The following is a 22,333-nucleotide window of genomic DNA, read 5'->3' on the forward strand; positions in this document are numbered from 1 at the left end:
ACTTCTGTCAATCACTTGGCAAAACAGAGGCTCGTTTGGTAATTCACAGAAACTTCTCCTCCATTTTTAGGTGTGATAAATCCAGAGTTGTGTATATAGGACTGCTAGAAGTCAGACACATGTTTTGATTTTCTTGGATGTAACAGAATATAACAAGCTTCAAAAACAAATAGTAATAATGGTGGCTACCATGATTTATCCTCTTCACTATTTATAAAAGGCTATCCTGTGCACAGTAGCACTGGATGAGTCAACACTTGAGAATCTGTGCTCTAATTCCTTCTCTCATTAAAGAGCTGTGTGACCTGAGGCCAGTCACCTAACTTCTCAGAGTCTGCATCCCCTCCAGTTCACCTCACCCCACCAGGGTTTTTAGTGAGTCAGTACCAGGTGACCAGGCTGCAAGTACCTTGCAGACACTCAAGCTCAGGTAACTGGGGAGGATTCAGGTATTAAATGGCACATTTTGCTAATAGCAAATGGTGAGTGATAATTTGGGGTGGATTCATTCTCTCACTGTGCCACCTAATAGGATTCAAGTTTATGAAAGAGGCCTAAGGGCCATGGGATCATCTGTGGAGGGAGTAACTGCTGGGAGGGAGTACTATGTTCTCAAATCTTATTATCTGAGAGGAGGGGCTGGACAGAGAACAGGAGCTTATGAAAGCTTCATAACTGCCACTCCTGGAGAGGTTCTAGAAGTGAATTATAGCCACAGAAAAGTCGTAAATCAACAGCTGCCTGCTTGTGGTCCCCTCTGCTCACACCAGAACCACAGAGCGGCTGTGAGTCTGGTGCTGAATGGAGAAGAGGCTGGGGATGTGGGCCGTGGAAGGTACCTGGCAGGACTTCCCAGCCACATGGGGTCTGTGGTGCAGCTGAAAGCAGTGGGACCCAAAGAAGTCCCCAGATGAGATCCAAACTACTTCAAACACACACACACACACTATCACACAATCATACACACAGCAAGTCAAGAGCAAGACAATAAATATACTGAATGTCTGCTCTGTTCCAAGAACTAGGTGCTGTTGTTTTTTCCCTATGCTACCTCAGTTACTCCTTGTGTAAAACTAAAATGACATATGAGGCAATTGAAGTTCAGAGAGGTTAACTAACTTCCCCAAGATCACACAGCTAGTAAGAGACATCACTGATTCCAAATCACCCATACTTTTCACTCTTTTTTTGCACTATTCTATTTTACATCTCACAATGCATGTGAGAAACAAACACATGCAATATATACACCAGATACATATATCCACAAAGGCATATTATACATTCACACCCTACACTCCATGTACACGTGCCCACACTAAATGTCACACTTAACAGCATACTTCACCATGACCCCAGGTATTCACATTTTTGCACATACAAATTTATATAACAGGATCCACTATCCATCCCAAACACCCCCATGCACACTCTACTTTTCACCCATCCATCCTCACCCACACAACTGATGCATACACATCACACCTGAAAACATATCTGCTTCACACAAAGTCACAAATATTCATAGTCACACACATGAAAACAGTAAAACGCATTTGTCCTGTCAATCAAAACTAGCTCTTCAGTCAATAAATAAGGGACCTCCAGATTATTAAGAAAGAGTGTCTACATCATGCTGGAATGCCTTCTGAATCTTCAAAGGAATGCCAAGCATTGCTTTCAGTATTTTTTTATTAATGAGTATAATAGTCTAATCATTTTAAAATTATTGATCCACGTATGCAAATTTACGAATACACTACTTGCCAGGATATTTGATTAAAGTAGCAAATTATTCAGTCACTCACTGTGCAATTACTGAGCACCAATTATGTGTTTGAAACATCATTGTGGACACAGTAGGAGATTAAAAGAACAAACAAACACTAAATAAAAGCACCATGACTCCTGATCTTAAGACACAAACACAAGTAACTATACTGTGAGGTAGAATGGCCAGGACCTGCTAAGCGAGGGTTGTGTGAGGAGAGGGGGGCAATGAAGTAAGATGGCTGGGTCACTTCTACGCCTAGAGGATGGGGGAGCTATTGGGGCCTCCAGGGACACTGCAGTCTAGAGAAGCAAGTTTAGGAAGAAACCTGTGGCATTCAGGGTGGGAGAGGAACTGGAGGCACAGACAGGACATCTGGATGGACATGCCCTGCAGGTGTCTGCAGATGAGGACAGAGGGCTCCAGAGAGAAGCTGGCATGGAGACATCCATGTGAGAGTCCTCTGTAAGAGGCGCTCACTGAAACAATCAGGATGGATGAGGTCAGAAAAGTGGCCGGGTATGAACAAGAGCAAATCTTCAGGGAGCTGATGTCCTAGTTGGCAACACACAGGCACACGTCTCTATGCCTGCACTCCCTCAAGGTACCAGCCTCTCGGCACATAGGACAGGGTGCCTAGCCTGGGGTCTCCTGGTGGCATTTCAAGACTAGAAAAGCTCAGTTGCACAAATGGTTATCCTCCAACCCTGCAGCTGCCAATTTTGACTCCTCTAGAAATCTGAGTGCCTCTGATTGAGAGCGGCAGGTGGGGGGCCACTGTCCTTAGTAATTCTTGCTATGGTATGAATAAGAGCTTAAAAGTATCGTCGGCTTGGGGACTGAAGAGCCCCGAGTTCGATTCCGGTCAAGGGCATGTGCCTTGGTTGTGGGCATGTCCCCAGTGGGGGGTGTGCAGGAGGCAGCTGATCAATGATTCTCTCTCATCGATGTTTCTAACTCTCTCTCTCCCTTCCTCTCTGTACAAAATCAATAAAATATATATATATATATATATATATATATATATATATATATATATATATATTTTTTATTTTTTTATTTTTTTTAAAGAGCCTAAAAGCATTTTGTTGAGTGGGAATGGGGGCGTCGGTCACTTCCACCAGCTGTGCCTTCATTTTCCCAACTGAGATTTTCTAAAGTGTGTGTTTCATGAGATACTAGTCCCGTATGTAGAGCATCTAAACTAGTTAAAGGCTCTGAGAAGACCTCGGGTAAAGATGCCTGGTTAATTTGTGTTCCCAAATGCACTTGACTTGGGCAACTTTCCTTTTTTTTCATTTGGTGACCGATTCTGAAAAGAAACTTTGGGGAAATTTGGGACTACTTGATCTCTAAGATTCTTTCGCTGTTCCATGAACCCATGGGGGAAAGGGGGGCTGTTGTGCAGGCACCCAAAACACAGGGTTGGGCCTCCTGGGAGGTTAGCCCTTCAATCTCCTCTCCTCTCTCTCGGGGAGACCTGCAGCCAAGTGTGATTGCTCTAATCCCCAGGCCTGCAGTCTTAGAAGAGGCTGCAGCATCTCAGCAGCGGTCAGACACTTGGCTGCCTGCCAGGATCCCACGCCAGCTGATATTTGGGCTGGATAAACAATTTAGCCTGGGTCTTCCCTCATTAAGGACCCGTATTACCTATTTCTCGGGTAAACAAGGGGTGGGCCAATCTGGGATCTGACCAAGCATGAGAAAGGGCCATCGTTAACCCTCTGCTCTCCTCTCTCCTTTCTTAGCCTTGCTGCTTCTAAGGAGGTTGATGCCGCTCGCTCTGCGCCCAAGTCCATGTCTCCCTCGGACTTCCTGGATAAGCTCATGGGGAGAACCTCTGGATATGATGCCAGGATCAGGCCCAATTTTAAAGGTAGAGAAAACTTTCCTTCCAGATCCCCACGTACCTGTTTTCCTGGATTCAGAAGCAAGCAGCATGGGATTGGATGGTACATACATGGCAGGAGCCCAGGCCTCCTCTCTGCCCTAGGCAGACACTATTAATCAGTTCGGACTGCTCCCCAACCACACCCATACAAACCACACTCAGAAGTAACAGCCCTCTGGCTGCCAGGAGTCTGTGTATACCTGCTACCTCTGGTATAACAGACAGATAGATAAACGTGGCATGTAAAGAAACGGGGTCATGGTTGGTTCAGGCACAAACTCACTCTCTGAACTCGGATAACCCTCTTCCTCTCTCAGGGCCTCAGTTTCCTCATCTCTGCAGCGATGAAGCTGTCTGTCTGTGGGAGCTCTGGGGCTCCCACCATGTCCTTCCAAAGGGAGGAGCAGAGAGCACAATGACCAAGACCACTCTGCTTCTCCCCTAGCGGTCCGCTTCTACTTCTTTTAGATAAGAGGCTTCCAACTGAAATTCACCTCCTGGAAAGGTACCAGGGATTAACAAATAATTTCTGGAACTTTCTAGTCCAAACCAGAGTCACAATTTCAAATGCCTACAGGAATTAGGTAGGTAATTTCAGTGAGTGAGGGGAGCCAGGAATAAGGCAATAGGGAGTGGTGGAGACTATGGAGAAAGAGAGGTGCGGCCCTCTAAAGGGGACAGCCTCTCCTCAGCCCCAGCCCAGTTACCCAGCAGGAATGTAGGCCCCGTGTTGCCAGGTCACCCAGTATTCCAAGAAGAGCCAAAAATGGAGATTTATGCAAAGTTCCCTGATTCCTAAAATACGTACATTCAAACAGAATATGTTTGTTGTGAGCCAAACATGCCTTGTGGGTAGCCAGTTTACAAACAGCTAAGTCGCAAATTTTAGAAACGCCGTTGTCCAAACCAAACACATTGGAGAACCCACCATCAGGAATTCCAGTCCACTACGCCCCCTAGTGGACACTCTCAGCACTCCATACTGAGTGCCATGGTCTTGCTCTCCTGAGAAAGGAGGGACTCCTTTATTGAATGTGCATGCATCCCGGGTTCAGGTGTTAGCTATCCTTTGTACCTGGCACATAAAAGGCCCTCAATAAACCTTTTGTGAATGAATGAATGAATGAATGAATGAATGAATGAATGAATGAATCAACAAGCAAATAGACTAAGGCTTAGAGCAGTTAAATGACTCCTGAGCCATGCTGTCAAGACTTTGGGACTTTAACCCAGCTAGCTACTCTTACTCAGTTCTTTATCTAATGCTAGTCATTTTTTCTTTTATTTACTGGCTTACTTACTTAGCAGTGAATATCTTTAAGAAATAAAAATGTCACCCAGTGAATCAGGGTCCATCCTCTCCCCTCTCTGAAAACCTTCCTCCAAACACTTGGGCCCAAAAATCTACAGACTTAGATCATCTTCATCTCCCAACACTATGTCATCCCTAGCCCCTTCAGTCCCCTTCGAGTAGGGCTCTGAGCAAGGTACAGCTTCCCAGAACCCAGGCTGGAGCTGGAAACAAGGTTTCTCTCTCTCCCTGGTGTTTAGGGTTGAAACAATGGCATGAGGAGGGGACCTCCAGCCCCTGACCCCCGCGGTCCCTTCATACTTCCACTCAGACACCAATAAGATTCCCCAAAGCCCCACACAAACTACAGAGCTCCTGAGAAGGCCTCTGTGAACCCAACACAACAGGAAGAGGCCTGCATTGTTTGAAAACCCAGTGATTAACAGCTCCACAGTTTTTTTCAAGCACCAGAAATGTTGCCTGCTCCTGACTCTCCTGAAGACAGGGAAGACATGGAACAGCAGGCTCAGTCCACAGAACACAATGGCAATGCAAATTGTAATAAGAATTAAAAGAGCGAGAATACTGGGTTCTAGGACGCCCGCTACTTACCTGATGCGTGTGACCCAGACTGAGTCACTTGCAGGGCCTCTGTTTCCACATCTGTGAAATGATCCAGCAGCCGCAGCCCCTCCGGCTCTGATAGTCTGCATCTCCTCCACGGCTCTGTGTCGGACAATGGTTCCCAGGATCAGGGGCACAGCCTGATGCAAACACGTACACAAAAGCAAAATTAAACTTTAATATTTAATGAAATATATACATTATCCTGCTGCCGAAGGCAGCCAGATTGTAATTTTCTTGAGGATAATTTCATTTCAGATGTATGTCAATGACTTTCACCTCCCCATGGGGTCCTCTGGGCAGGCGCCTTCTCGCACACATGAATCAGGACCTACTTTATAGGGGAATCACAGCACCAGACACTGCAGGGGCTGGGTGGGAAGTCTGTGCACGTGATTCAAGGCACAGGCAGTAACTCTTTGGGGCATCTTAATGGCATGAGGCTAAATGAGAGAAAAACCTGGGTCTGAGTCTAAATGAGAAAAAAAAAAAATCTAATGGGCCTTTGTTTAGGTGGAAGTGACAAGGAGGCAGATGTCCACTCAGCATAAGAGACATTTTTTAGCAGACAGAGCTATCACCACGGAACGAACCACTCAAGACAAAATGAGTTCCCACTACGGGAGGTGTTCGAGCTCTGAGCTTTGAGAGGGTAGCTGGCATAGCAGGTTCCTAAACCTGGCTGTGCATGAGAGTCACCCAGGGAGCTCATTACAATATGGATTCTGGGCTAATCTCCAGAGATTTGGCTTCCCTGGGCCTGGGGTTGGGCTGAAGAATCTGCAGTTTAACTAGTTCTCCTGGTGATGCTACCTCCAACAGCCTGCTGCACATCAGTTCGGATGACCTTTAAGAAACCTCCCAGCCCTGAAATCTTATAACCTTGTAAGTTGAATGACTAGCTTCCATAGGGAATTCCAAACCGCTGGGGCACAGAGTGACTTCCCAGATAAGGAATTATTCTCCCAAATTAATGGGGAAACTGCAACCCAGAACTAGGAAGGGGCAGGCCTGAGGTGAAGCAGCCAATGAGCACTGGAGCTGTGTCCAAAACCCCCTGGATCCTTACACTCCCCTGGAGAAAAAAACCTGGATTCTCACCACGAGACTGAGTCCCACCCTCTACACCACATGTGTCAAACACAAGGCCAAATCCGTCCCGCCAGGCCTTGCAATGTGGCCCGCACCGCGCTGTCATCACTGCACTCCGCTGCGTTTCCATCACAATGACAGTTTATGACTGTTCAGTAAACCATTTGGCCCGCGATTTAGGCTGGATTTTAGATTTTGGCCCCTTCTCTGATTGAGTTTGATACCTCTACTCTACACCAAGACTTCTGAAAAGAGGGAAATCATGGTTGACCTTAGGTGAAATACTTGGGCTACATTTTAAGGGGGACAGAGAAAACATGGTAACAGGACACAAGGATATCTGCCTCCTTCTTTCCACAATCAGAAACTTGGGTTCAATCAAGTCTTGGTTCTACCACTTGCTGGCTAAATCAGCCCAAGTGAGTTGCTAAGACTCTCTGTGCTCCACCTGAACAGCAGGGACCGTAAGTTTGCCTTGCCTACCTCAGGCCCTCATGGGGAGCAACAAGAAAGTGGACCTGAAAATTTCACAGATTGCACATTGCAATCTTCATGTGCAGGATTATGACCTATAATCTAAGTCTTACCCACCTTCAAGATCAGCTCAAGGTCATCATCTTCATGAGATCTTCCCTAATACTGCAGTCTCTGAAATCAATAAAGATATAGATTTCAGAGAGGAAGAAAGAGAGAGAGATATAGAAACACCAATGATGAGAGAGAATCATTGACCGGCTGCCTACTGCATGCCCCCTACTGGGGACTGAGCCCACAATCCAGGCATATGCCCTTGGCCAGAATCAAACCTGGGACCCTTCAGTCAGCAGGCTGACACTCTATCCACTGAGCCAATTTGGTTAGGGCCAGAACTTCTATTGTACCCAGGAACCTACTGCTTATGTCACACTTACCCACGGTCTCACATTTCTTTCTGATTATTTAGGCTGGCCCTCTTGTCAGCTCATGTGGATGCCCAGTGCTTAAAATCCTGGATTCTCCCACTATGTGACCTTGAGCATGCCACTTCTTTTCTCTCAATCTCATTTTTACAAGTACAGCCTTTAAGACCATTCGCTTTCGAATTAGACAAAATCTGAATTCAAACTCTGAGTTGTCCATTTACTAACTGTATGGTTTAGGACAAATAACCTCTCTGAGCCTCTGTTTACTCATCTGTAAAATGGAGGTAATAACCATGCCTCCTCATGGAGTTACTGAGAGGATAGAAGAAGATCCATGTTAGTAAAGCCAGCCCAGCAGCAAAACCTGTAATGCTCAATAAATGCTAAGTGCTATAATTAATAGCATAAAATTAAGATATTTAGCTTCAACTAAACAGAGGTCCCTCTAGAAATATGATTTCAAAAAGCAAATATTCCTCCACTTCTCTCCTGTCTTTTGCAGCAGGATTCAAAAAGCCTGCCTAGAAAGTATTTAACAAAGACTTATGAACTTCCCTTGAGGTTCTCTCTGGATTTCTCAGCTGGTAATTCCCATCAACGCCTTTTCAGGCAATCATTCTTGGTTCATAAGTTCAAGGCAAGGAACTCACTGTTCCTTGTGATTCCCAAGATGGCCTCCAAATGTTGTAGCAGCAAATACATTTCAGCCACAAATTAGAAGGCGGCCGGTGGGGTTTGGGGAAGGGATTTCAACCATATGGCAGGAAGGTGAATCATCCTGTGTTAATGAAAGTACATCCCAGCTCAGACGCTGGTACTCTGTACCTGGTGCTCACTCAGGGGCCAGGAAATCTGGCAGAGCGGTGTGGCTGGGAGTCCCAGGTGCTGGGGGGTGGGTTGGAGAACAGCAAGGGGCACCTCACCGAGGGGTGTCCATCCCTGAGGTCAGTGTTTCAGGCAGGGTCCTGTCCTGTGGGTTTCTTCATGACTATGGATCTAAAGCAGGTATCTCTCTTGATTGGCAGGTCCCCCGGTGAATGTGAGCTGCAACATTTTCATCAACAGCTTTGGTTCCATTGCTGAGACGACTATGGTGAGTGAGTCAAAACACAAGCTTCCATTTCCTGTGGGGCATCTCTCTCTCCCTGAAATAGTTCCCCTCTGCATTGGGCTTCCCAAGGAGGTGAGGAATCTGGTATGCTTGCGGGTTTCCGGTGGTATAGCGACTGAACATTTTTACTGCCCTATACCATGTTTTAGGTGAGCACATATACCTGACAATGGCCAAAGAGCCAGCAGGGCCTGCACATGCCAAACACCCAGTATTGCGAAAACAACATCATAGCAATGGGCTAAAGTTTTAGATGAAAACGTAAAGACCTACTTGTAAAGTTCAAGTGCAACTGCGGAATAGCAAAGGACTGGGTATAGAAGCTGAAATGGATATGGTGGGTTGATTCTACTCTACTCTCTACTTTTGTATGTACTTAAAAAGTCCCATAGTAGAAAGTTTAAAATAAATTATACTAGATTAAAAAAAGGCTAGAAGTAAAAATACTAAAATGTTAAAAGCAATTATCCCTGTATCATAGATTGATGGATAATTTTATTTTCTTCTTTAAGCATTTCTATATTTTTCAAATTTCTACAAGGAGTAAATGTTACATTTATAACTATAAATAGGTACAATATACTTTAGATTTTTTCTCAGTCCTTAAAAACAAAAATAATCCATTGTGCTTGTTTTGAAGACAGTGATTTAACTTGTGAGAAAATAGCAAAGGCTATTTATAGTCATCTTTTTATGCCCTGGCTGGTGGCTTAGTTGGTTGGAGTGTTGTCCCACATCAATGTTTCTCTCTCCCTCTTCCTTTCTCTCTTTCTAAAATCAATAAATAGCCCTAGCCAGTTTGACTCGGTGTATAGAGCATCAACCCAAGGAATAAAGGGTGTCAGGTTTGATTCTGGTCAAGGGCATGTACCTGGGTATCAGGCTCAATCCCAGCCCTGGTTGGAGTGCATACAGGAGGCAACCAACTAATGTGTCTGTCTCACATCAATTGTCTGTTGATGTTTCTCTCTCCTCTCTTTCTCTCTCTCTCTCTCTCTCTCTCTCTCTCTCTCTCTCTCTCTCTCTCTCTCTCTCTCTCTCTCTCTCTCTGTGTGTGTGTGTGTGTGTGTGTGTGTGTGTGTGTGTCCATGTGTCCCTCCTTTCCACTCTCTTGAAAAATCAATGGAAAAATAAAATCAATAAGCACATCTTCAGGTGAGGATTAAAATAAAGTCACCTCTTTATGAGCAGAGTAAGAAAAGCCAGTAACCAAGTACTATAGACTCCTCTAAAGCATCCATTCTGGACATCCACCTGTGACTAGGCTACTTCAGGCTTCCAATGAGTCTTGTTCATATTACTGCAAAGAGCTCTCAACTTTTCTAAGGGAGATAACTAACAAAGCCCCCTGCAGGGAGATAAACGATCTTAGACAGGAAATGCAGGACTGGCAATGAAGTGCTTCCTCAGGAGAGGTCCAGGTGACAGGTTCCCCTCACTTATTAAAGTTAATCCAAATTAGGAAGGTTTTGCCATTCTCCAGCTTGTACATTCACAGTACTGCCATTTTCCCCATACTGGGTTCTTAATGATCTATATGTATTTCATTTGCTTTGTAGACAATTTAGGGGGAGAAAAAAAAATCTAAAAATCTCAGAACTAGCAAAAAAAAAAAAAAAAAAAAAAAAAAAACTTAAGAAACCGTCTAAGTCAGTTCTTTGTTTTACAGAAAGGGAATCTGATGACTAGTGGTGACATCACTTGAGCAAGGTCACTAGGTTACAGAGCATGGAATGGGTACTCTCTGCAGCAGCCAAGGGTGACCCTCCCTTCAGCTCTTTCTCCCCCAGCTCCCACCAACCAAACCATGTGGGCCACTTTCCCTCTCGAACCTCTTTCCTTATCACTCCGAATACAACAGCAACAACCACACATTAAACTCCGCTGTGTGCTAGGAGTATGCGGAGCACTTCTGCACATACCCTCTCCTTTAGACTCACAACAGCCCCCCTGAGGCAGCAAATGTTATTTCCATTTTGCAGATAAGGAAACTGAGGATCAGAAAGGTTTGGTCATAGAGTGTTAGAGCTGAAAAGAAACTTTTTTAAAAAATCCTCACCTAAGGATATTTTTTCATTGATTTTTAAAGAGAGTGAAAGGAAGGAGGAGAGACAGAAAGAGAAACATCAATGTGAGAGAGACACATATATTGATTGCTTCCTTCACGCACCCCTACCAGGACCAGGGATCAAGCCTGCAACCAAGGTATGTGCCCTGGACAGGTATCTAACCAGGGACCCTTCAGTCCATGCCGAAAGGAAAGTTATTGAACAGACATGTTTAGGCCCAGTTTCAGGCCATGGCTCTACCTCTCCAATCACGTGAAGAGCAGATTGTGCAACCTGGATCCCCGGTAATGTGGACATATCCTGTGCCAGGACCTCCCCAGGTTGTATCTGCTCTGCAGGAGCAGCAGGAGTGCCAGCAGCTCTATAAACAGCTGGCGTCCCCGAGCTTGACTGTCTGCTTCCCAGGGTCTGGCCTTGTTCACCAGACCTGAGAGCAGACACAGGCAGCCAGCAAAGCAGCAAAGATCTTGATCCATTCCAGACCAGTGGAGGGCTGAGGCTGCCTGTCCTTCACCTGACCTTTCCAGGGACTCTCTTTAAGTCTAAACAGCAAGACAAAGGAAGAAATTGGAACAGGAGTGAATGAGGGAGAGGTGGGAAGGGGCTCCTGATTGAGAGTTTCCCTCTGGCAGTCTCCAAGAGCAAGATCTGGAGCTAGAACCTTCCAGGAACCACCAGCTTGTCTGGACACGCATACTATGAGTATACACTTCAGCCTCTATGTGTCTGAGTAGTATGTATGCACATGAGGGTATTGTGGGATTGTTTGTACAAATGTACACATAGGCATGTGCATATGTATATGCTGGTTGAATGTATTTGCACATGTAATCCCAAAGGGAAATTGTATGGCCATCCATAGGAATAAGTATGTGTATTTCTGGTTATAAATGTACATGTGACTATGTATAAGTATGAATGTGCATGTATCTGTGTATGTATATATGTAAAAATATGAGAAAGGATTTAAGAGTGAGTGTACATGAATGGTACCATTTTCGTTATGTAATTGTGTGTGGATATTTGCAAATATGTGAGCACGTAGTGAAGTATGCATCAGCATGAGGCAGCATTTATGTGTGTGTCTGTGCATGTGCATGTGAATATACATACAAATACATGTGAATAAGTAAAAGAGAATTTACATGTGAGTGTGAGTCTGTCTATACACATGTGCAGGTGTGCATGAGAGTATGCACATGTATATCGCTCAATTCATGTGGAACGATGTATCAATATAAACAAATGAGAGGGCGAGTGTTTGTGTGTGTGTGTGTGTGTGTGTGTGTGTGTGTGTGTATTGGTGTCCTCTGGGCATGAATCCCAGTATTTCCATTATCAGGTTATAAGCTGTAGCCTCTTACCAAGGGTCAGACTGGCTTGGCTCAGAGCCAGATACACTGGCCAGGACCCTGGGGAATAGTGACCGCCTATCCAGAGTATGCTTATAGACAGCAAAAATTTGGCACATGGTTGTTGTTATTACCACAAACTTTGAAATAAGTCCAATAAAAGAGAGAAGTAGGAATGCAGACAAACAACCCAGTGTGCACCCGACTAGGCCTCCCCTTGACTGTGCATACATTGTGGAGACACACACATCTCTGTAGAAATAGGATGGAGCAGTACAATTGGTGTTTTTACCTCCATCATGTTACCTCACTACATGTTGGTATACTTCATTTCTAACTCTCCACACACCACCAAATTTGGAAACATAATAGGTAATTACTAGTATTATTATATTCAGTATATGACAAAATGACTTTAATCTATGTTTGCAGACTTTATGGCCTACCTGCAAAATTCCATGCTCTGAACATCATTTCATGGTATTTAACCACCCTTTTTCTGATGGACTACAGGCTTATGTAGCTTTTCATTATTACAAATGAATTTTCTTGTGTATAGCTCTTTGCCCATTTCCTTAGGATATATATTACAAATGAATTTTCTTGTGTATAGCTCTTTGCCCATTTCCTCAGAGGTGGAATTACTTGATCAAAAAAGCATGCACTTCGTTTTGTTATTTTGACAGATATTATTGCCCAGGTAACTTCCAAATAAGTTTTAATAATTTACTGTCCTCCCAACAGTGTTCATTTCTCTTTACCTTTGCCAACCCAAGATATCGCCATTTATTTTTTTATTTTATCAGATAAGTTTTTTTAATGGTACTTCATAGTCATTTTTAATTTTCACTTCAGATTCTTGGTGAATTTGAGCATCTTTGCATATGTTTATTGGGCAGTTTGAACAATATTATAGATTATTTTTTAACATGTACCTCCTTAATCCATTTGGTTTAGTTTAGGTTTCTGTAAAGTATTCGGTGGTGGTTTACTTTTCTCTGATTATATAGTAATATTTCCAATATCATTCTTAAGTTGCCATTATTCCTCCACTGATTTCAAATGCTCTTTTTCATAAAGTAAATCCCCATATAAAAATAAATAAATAAATAAATCCCCATATATACCTAGTCTGTTTCTAGCCTCTGTTTATTGCCCCATTGCTCTGTTTGTCTCTTTCTGCACCAATGCCACACTACTTTCATTACTAGGCTTCACATTATATTTCTATGCCTGGTAGAGATAGTCCTCTGTTGTTCTATTTTAAGGTCTTCTTGACTTTTTCAGCCCATTTTCTCTCCCACATGAACTTTGGAATCTGCCTGTCAAAGCCTATAAAAATTGCCTCCAATTTTTGAGACCGAGTTTATAGATTAATTTGGGAAGAAGTGACATCTTTAGTATGTTTTATAAACATGGTGTGTCTCTCCATTTATGTAGGTATTCCCTTATTCTTTTCAGTAAAGTTGAAGAGTTGTTGTTTTTTAAATACATACATCTCATACCTTGCTTGCTAGGTTTATTCCTGGTTAGTCTGTGGGGTTGGGTGCTATTGTGGATGAGATCCCTTCTTATGGCTGCTTTTTCCATGACACCCTCAGTCTTTCTACACAGCTAATGCTAGGTCACTTCTTATACTCATGGGTTGGGGGATTCCAAGGAAAATTATATTAAATGTCATCCAGCTTGATATGGTTCAATACTCCGCAAAGCCTTGGTAAACTGGAGACTAAGAGAAAGCCACAGAGAGAGCTCTCAGAAATGCCACCAGCGTCTGTCCCAGGCAGAAAGCGAAACCACAGGCAGACTTGGTAGTCTCTGCAGGGTGACTCTCTCCCGACAGCACCAAGGGAGGCATCACCAGCATGCATTTACGACAACCCAGGGGCTCTCCCTCAGATCAGACTCAGCAAGGCTGACTCATGACACTCAAGCCCACAAAAGACTGAAGTAGGTAAGTGAGACTGCCAGGTCCTTTTCATTTATGACAGATCTTCCCATTCGAATCAAAGGAATGCTCTTGTCCTCCATGAATGCCCTCCCTGGCCACTCTCTGAATATTAGGGGAGCCAATCAAAAGTTGTTTTGATGTACCTGGACCTGGAGGAAAAAAACAGTCTTGAATGAACGCTCACCAGGCTGTTTTAGAGAGAGGTCTAAGATACCATCCTCGCCTCGCCACACATACACCCTCCTTCCGGTGACAACAAAGCTGGTATGCCCCAGAGGGGTCCTATTCCCCAGGTGCTGCTGCCAGGTTCCTGCTCCTCCTTTCTTATTCTACCTATAAATGTCTCCCACGTGTGTGTAAAACAGTCCTCTAAACAAGACATAATCAAATCAATTAAGGTTCCACTTACTAAATCACAGCACATGCCAGTCCTCAATCATGGACTGCACAGAGGTCCCTGTGATGGATGCTGAGCCTCGCCCAATTCCTTTCCTGCACGCTCATCTCTGCTGTTAGTTTAACTCTCAGAGAGCAATCTTGTTTTCAATATTTCCACATTTGTTAGTATCTTACTCTGGTACCTGACTGCCAACACTGTCCTCTTTCCAGGATAGCATCCGCCACTCAATTTGCCACCTTTGGCAACTAGTTATGAATCCGTCTCACTGCTTAACAGGCCAGTGCAAAGTTCCCCATCTAACACTATCAGGATATGCATGAGCCAACCTATCTCATGAGTTCAGTAGGACACAATGCACTATGTCTGTCTCCTATCCACTCCTGGATTCATACCTTTGCTCTAGCGCCTACTAGCTATGGAACTTTGAGCAAGATGCTTAACCTCTAACCTCTCTGAATTTCCATTTCCTGCCCTGTAAAATGAGTGTAATAATACCCAGTGTGTTGGATTTATGAAAGGTTTAAGGATAGAATGTATATAAAGTTCTGGCAAGTGTTAGATGCCCAATAAAAGTAGCTGCTATTAGCATGTTCACGTAATTATTAAACTCACGCTGGGCTTTAGTGATCCCCTAGAGACAAACAAAGATGCTCAGCTCCACTGGTCCAAACCATCTACAGTTCTTTACAACAAATGTAGCTCTGATTGTGTGAGATACAAATGAGAATGCACAGGCAAGCTGGTGACTTAGGAGAGTTCAGGGCTCAGAGCAGGCACCTAGAGCCAAAGAGGCAATGAGTCAGGATTTGGGGAGTGGCCAGCACTGGACTCCAGTGTAGAGCAGACAATGGGTCAAATTGGAGGGACAGCTCAGGAAAGGGTAGAAGTACCCATGAACTGCTGAACCTGGGACAGAGGTTTTTTGTCCTACCTGCTGATTGTGGGTCTCTACAAATCCAAAGGTACATAACAGCAGCCAAAGGCAGTATCCAATGGCACTGAGGCATCATCAAATGGTTGCTCAGTGCAATTCTGGGAGATCCAGGGTAGCGTAGTCTAGTGGTTAAGTACTTGGGCTCTGACATTAACATTTTGGGTTCAAATCCCAGAGTTGCCACTTACAACTGTGTGATGTTAGAAATAGTTCTTTAGCCTCTGTGTACCTTGAATTACCTCCTCACACATCACTGGCCTCCTTTCCAGCAGAAACCAGGTACTGGTCACATCTCAGAACAATACCAGATCTAGAGAAGCTAACTTCAGAGGGATGGAATAGACTTATAGGGTCCTTTCCAATGCCACCTTCTCTCCAAAAGCTCTTCCAGATTCACCCATCCTGGCTGGAAGTAATCTCCATGTCTTGAGAGCAATACCTAATAGCCATTTGTTAGGTATTGCTCTCAATGACCCTTATTACTTTCAGTTTTTCATGGTAGATGTTTGTGTCCATATCTTGCTTGGCCTGCTAGATACTTCTAGGTCAGTGAGGATAGAAATCAAGACCATGTGCCTCCACCCTCACTGTTTTCCCTCAGGGCATAATGTCTATAGAGTTGAATTGAGTTACAGAAGAGACGTCCCTTTGAGGGTTGAGGTGCTTGCTGAGACTTAAGCAGGTGTAAGAATCTTGTTCTTTGTCTACCTGTTGGGTGATATCTCTTGGCTCTGATGGCAATGGCTTCTCCATCCCCTTCCCACCAACACACTCATCAGGCTCTTAGCTCTTTCCTACTAAAATACCTTGTGCATGCTACTTCACAACAATGCTGAGTTTAGAGGAATTTACTGGGAAGGGTTGAAATCTGAAATTAGATACAACGGGGTTAGGGGGACACAAATCCAACCAAAATTAGACACAATGGAGAGAGGGTACACAGAAAGCCCTGGATAAATATTTGGTGAATGTCAGAATGAACTAGTTAATGCTTCACCTTGGTCTTACAAGCACGGCAATGGCCCAGTTTCCAGAAATCAGACCATCTGGGAATCTCAGAGGCAAGAAAGGTGAACCAGTGCTAAAGATTGTTGGGCTAGAGCTCAGGAAATCAATCCCTCCCAACTCAGACTTAGATGAGAGTGTGAAATCTAGAAACCATTACTGGGGGTGGAGCTCGAGGTTCTCAGGTGGAGAATTCAAATGTTCCTCTCAGTCCATGGACCTGAATATGGACTGTCCCCCTGCCCCCACCACGTCAAACACCAACCCATGTGAGCACAGGGCTAAGTGAGCAAAACAGCAGTTAGCTTTCAGGCTATTGCACCAATGACATTGATCTCGCCCAAACTGCATTTCCCACTGCTGTTCACCAATGAGACGGGAGAAGTCAATGGCAGCTGCTGAGGGGAAGTGTGGCTGCTGAGGACACCCAGATACCTTCTCCAGATCTCAGCTCGTGCCTTTCATTCGTCATTTCATAATGAGACCCTATAGGGTTTTTTTTTTTTCTTTCTTCTTTTAGGTGGTATCTATTTATATTTTTACAATCAGCATGCATTACTTTTGGAATAAGAAAGAGTAAATATTTTTTAAATATCAGTAATAACAAAATAGAGACTATTCCTGTCCATGAAAGGGTGTTATATGTTTTGCATACATATACTTAGACTAAGAGAAATGCATGATGCATTTATAAAGTCTAACAGCAAGCATCTGGCTTAGAATCCAGCCACTTATTTCCTTCATGAATTCACAAAAATTACTTAATTATTCTGAGCCTGAATGCCTTCAACTGTAAAATAGGAATAAGAACTGCAAAATGGAAATAATAAGCTAGTTTTTAATTATATCATGAGTATTAAATGATGTGTAGTATGTTAAAGTATCCACTATATGCCAGTTTGATAAATGTATACAATCAATAAGTACAGTCCTTTTCCTATTAAAAATAAAAATGAAATATCAGCAATAAAATGAAAACATAAATAATGTCCCTCCATAGTTAAAATTCATCATTGCTTCATTGCTCCCAGGATGAAGTTCAAAGTCCTCCAGATGGCTCCTGAGCCCTGCCTGCTTCCCTTCCCCCCTTCACCCTCCCCGCTCCTCCCCCCCATTCACTTGCTGTTCTTCCAGAGTACTGCACTCTTGCTTTGTCTCTAGCAGGTCCAACTACCCTAAATGCCCTTCCTCTTAGGCTCAACTATATCTGGTCTCACCTTAAATACCATGTCTTCCTGGAGCCTTCCCTGCCCTTCACCCCTAAGTCCAGATGGGGAGGCTGTCTCCTCTCTCTTCCTAGCATCCTGTACTTAATCCCCACCAGAGCCCTTACCTCAGTGAGGTGAAGACATTACACTGTAGGCTCTGTGTCTGCGTAAATACCCTGTTTCCCCAAAAATAAGACAATATCTTATATTAATTTTTGCTCCCAAAGATGTGCTAGGTCTTATTTTCAGGGAATGTCTTATTTTTCCATGAAGAAGATTACGGTACACATTTATTGTTAAATGAAAATAAAGGAAATTTATTACCTGTATACGATGCGGTAGTACGGTAGTTGTCAACATAAACCAGACAAACTGTGAATCCTACAGTATCAAGAATTTACTCATTTATTCAATGACAATCATGTCATCATCTTCTGGAACATCATCATAACAATCCAATTCCTGAATTTCCTGGTGAATTTCTTGTGACTCCATTTCTTTCAGAATCAGTGGACCAAATCTCTCATGTTTAGCCTGGGGGGGGGGGGGAGGCCTTATTTTGGGGAGGATGCCTTATATTTCACTCAGAAGGAAACCTGTAAGTAGGTCTTATTTTCGGAGGATGTCTTATTTTCGGGGAAACACGGTATGTCTTTCTTGTTCTCGGTATATTCTCCGTGCCTGGCATTTACTAGAAGTTCAGTTAAACGTTCTTACTACACACACACACACACACACACACACACACACACACACACACAAAAAAAAAAAAAAAAACTAATAACAATTAGCTATTAGATTTGGAAGGGTTGTTAAGAAAACAGCTAGCCTAACTCCTTTTTTAACAGTGAGACCCAGAGAAGCAATTCAGGTCTAATCCCGGTCCTTTCCTGAATTGCTGTGTGATTTTAGGAAATGACTGGGTGAGTAGGTGGGCTGGTGGGGGAGAAATAGAAGCTCAAGTCCATCCCTTCAAATTGTTGCCAATCAAGGAGAGGAGATAAAACACACAGAGTGAGGACGTGCTAAATTAAACATTTCGGGAGATTCCGTTTTGCTGGGAGATCAGAAAAGGAAGCGAACAGGAAAGCCTGAGGGCAGGAAGGCTCCTGCAGGAGGTGAGGCTAAGCTGAGCAGGCAGGATCCACTAGGCTGTGAGGATGGGAGGCGCAGAGCCCGGCACAGAGCTGGCTCTCCACCCCGTGGGACGTGCGCGTGGAGGGTCAGACACTGCGGATGCAGAGCCCAGCGCTGCCACTTGGGCCTGGCCTGGGACGAGTTTCTCAGCCCTTCTAATCCTCCTTTCCCTGCTCACCATGGGAACCTGGATGTCTAACTTGCAAGAGTTTTTTGATGATTAAACGTGTGACAGTATCTAGAACAGCGCCTGTGCCTAACAGATCGTTTTAAGAAATGCTACTTTCTTTTCTTCCTTCCAGCCACGTAAACAGACTTGACATGTCACTGGCAAGGACACCAAAAGCACAGCTGGGGTTTGGGGGCTGAAGGCTTTTTCTGCCTAACCATTCACAGTATGTTTACTCTGATAGGTGTTCCTCTCTCTCTCTCTCTCTCTCTCTCTCTCTCTCTCTCTCTCTCTCTCTCTCTCTCTCTCTTTCTCTCTATATTTCTCTCTCTCTCTCTCTCTCTCTCTCTCTCTCTCTCTCTCTCTTTCTCTCTATATTTCTCTCTATCTCTCTCTCTCTCTCTCTCTCTCTCTCCTGTTAAATCCAAAAGAGAGAGAGAGAGCTGTTTCTAACCCCCTGGTCAGAGGGAGTCACACCGGGAGCTGTCTCTGACTGTCAACACCCAGGTCTGGCCTGAAGGAATCCCTCCACCACGGGACATATAAGACATAAGATTATGAGACTAAATGTCATTTTCTATGGGACTGGAGGGAGAGGCTTCCATTAAATTATAGAACAATCCTGTAAAATACCTGGGAACATTTATAAAGCTATTGATGTTTCTGTAGGCGAACGGAATGAGGCCTGTGCTGGGGAGAACTTGGGAGGTGGGGAGGGTTTGTTTCAGTTCACCCCGGCTGAGGACAGATTGAGTGATCAGTATAGCAGCAGCACTGCAAAGGAGACGCAGCACATCTCATTCACCGGCGCCTCCCGGGACAGATCGGCAGTGGGTGCTCATGAGTGGAGCTCAGGTCTCGAAGGAAAGCATTTAAAGTTGGATTTGACCAGAGGTTATTCATCTTGGAGGACTTTCAACTCTTGTGGGAATCCAATAGAGAGAACTATGGTCTTGTTCTTGGGAAAACTCAGATGTACCCTAAATTCTACTTGCAGTGTCATGATAGTCTTGGGACCCAGGTGTATAATGCCTCACTTTTTAAAACTTTTCTTTGCAACTATTTCTTCATTTCATTACCCAGTTCCCAGCCTTGGAGACGTAACCCTACCACTAACTGCTTCTCGGGTTGTGAATGGGAACTGAGGACTTTAGTTCCAGGCATCAGCTTTTAGGCTTTCCTCTTGTCTCCTCAGTCTGTCTAGACTAGCAGCTCTCGAACCAGAGTGCACATGAGAATTATTACACTGACAGGCTGATGATAAAAGGAGGACTTCAACTTTATCTCTTACCTAACAGGATGAAAACAGGCACTTATTATATCAGCCTGAACTTTATATTTTTTTAACTTCAGAAAAGAAAGAATAACATTTAAAGAATCTCAGCTCAAGTTGAATATACTCGATGGGGCAGTTAGAGAACGTTCTGGGATTTTTTTACCTGATGCATGGACTTGATGTCCTCTAGCGGGTTTGGGGGACACAGGCTAGAAGCACATGGGCCTCAGAGGGCTGCCACCCAGGACCTAACCCTTTTCCCCCTGGCTGCAGGACTACAGAGTCAACATCTTCCTGCGACAGCAGTGGAACGACCCCCGGCTGGCCTACAACGAATACCCCGACGACTCTCTGGACTTGGACCCGTCCATGTTGGACTCCATCTGGAAACCAGACCTGTTCTTCGCCAACGAGAAGGGGGCCCACTTCCACGAGATCACCACGGACAACAAGCTGCTCCGGATCTCCCGCAGTGGGAATGTCCTCTACAGCATCAGGTGAGCCCACAGCTCGTCGCCTCCATCCTCAGCACTGCCCTGCCCCATTGTCTTCTGGAGCAGACAGAAGAGGCGGGTCAAACAGGTGAAGAGGCCCTGGCTACCTGACACCTTTGCCAGATGGGCAGAGCCAGCCCACAACGTTCACTCAGCAAGTGAGAATAAAATACCGGGCAAAGTCCTAGGGGCGAGTGGTTTATTCTAACCAGGGAGATCCAGGAAGCATCCAAGAGAAGTTAGACCCCTACCCTTACCCAGAATTTCGATAAAGAAAAAGAGAATTCAAAGGCAACTATGGATAGCAGGAGCATGCAGCTACACAGGATGCATACGTTCTAGAGAACCGCTGGACAACACGGTGCCATAGTTAACAATACTATATTGAATGCTTCTACACTTGTTAAGAGGGTTGATCTCATGTTAAATGTTCTTACCAAAATGTTTAAAAATAGCAGGAGCAAAGGCATAAAACCTGAAAAACTTCAGCAACCTCTTGCAGGTCAGTGGCACTGCTCACCGGGACCAGTTAGGGCTGCTCCATCCCTTCTGGAAATGCTTCCCATCCTCCTTACCTTGTAGTGGGTCCAGGAAGCTGGGCCCCCTTCCCCAGCTTCCTGCAGATACTGGTCAGAGGCAAGCTTTCAGAGTCCCCTGCCGCCCCTCCCCACCTAATTCCCAATCTTGTCCCCAAGACATGAAGAAAACGACTAATGTCCATGTGATTCTTACAGATCGCCATTCACTGAAATGTACTTACTAGTTGGGTAACTTTACACAGATGATTTCTAATCCTCCTCACAACCCAATGCAGTAGGTTTTATTGTGCCCATTTTGCAGATTAGACAAGTGAGGACCTGAAAGTTGAGTACTTAGCAAAGTTCCCACAGATAATCTGATGTCTATTCAGAACCGGGTCGTGGCATTCAGTGGGCACTCAAATATTTGCTGAATGAAGATGTTTTTATTTGAAAGGGCTTAAACGGAGCACTGATCCTAAATGACTCTGCCTCCTCATCCTCCCATTCCTCAGGGGACTAAACCTTTTCATTTCCATTAGAAGGTGAGCTTTTAAAAAAAATTTTTTTTTATTTGTATTGACTTCAGAGAGGAAGGGAGATAGAGAGAGAAACATCAATGATGAGAGAGAACCATCTATCGGCTGCCTCCTGTGCATCCCCTACTAGGGATCCAGCTCACAACCTGGGCACGTGCCCTGACTGGGAATTGAACCATGATCTCCTGGTTCCTAGGTCAATGCTCAACCACTGGGCTGGAAGGTGAACTTTAAATGTCCAGTCTCACAGGAGAGGCTGCACAGGTCCCAATCCTCAGATGTGGCCAAAAAGCAGACTGTCTGGGAGAACGGACTTAGAAATCTCTGCAGGGAAAGTATCACCACAGAGGGGCAGGCTGGGAGGAACCAGAGGCAGATGCCTTCCAAACCTGGGAGCACACTCCAACCCACCACCCTTCCAGTCTGGATGGGCTCAGCAAATGGTACCAAGGCCGTGGCTGGCTGGCGGTCAGGGAGGGTCACCCTGCCTGGCTCTTGCTGCTGCCAGGCTAGTTTCATGTCTCTGGGAAGCTAGGCCCCAGTGCAGCATGACAGAGGAACAAATCAGCAGAAAGTGCTATTCCCAAGGTCATTCAACT

General features: G+C 44.6%; 1 protein-coding gene across 2 annotated transcripts in view; it reads left to right on the forward strand.

Annotated features, from left to right (window-relative positions):
- The window catches only part of GLRA1 (glycine receptor alpha 1), a 61,577-nt gene that overhangs the window by 27,657 nt on the left and 11,587 nt on the right, over positions 1-22,333 (forward strand). For both annotated transcript variants that reach the window (XM_036423378.2, XM_036423379.1), the window contains exons 2-4: positions 3,520-3,647; positions 8,597-8,664; positions 20,457-20,680. In XM_036423378.2, the coding sequence (XP_036279271.1) occupies positions 3,520-3,647; positions 8,597-8,664; positions 20,457-20,680 (420 nt within the window). The remainder of the gene's footprint in view (positions 1-3,519; positions 3,648-8,596; positions 8,665-20,456; positions 20,681-22,333) is intronic.

The sequence above is a fragment of the Pipistrellus kuhlii genome, unplaced genomic scaffold, assembly GCF_014108245.1.
Source record: "Pipistrellus kuhlii isolate mPipKuh1 unplaced genomic scaffold, mPipKuh1.p scaffold_m20_p_8, whole genome shotgun sequence".
NCBI classification, from domain to species: Eukaryota; Metazoa; Chordata; class Mammalia; order Chiroptera; family Vespertilionidae; genus Pipistrellus; species Pipistrellus kuhlii.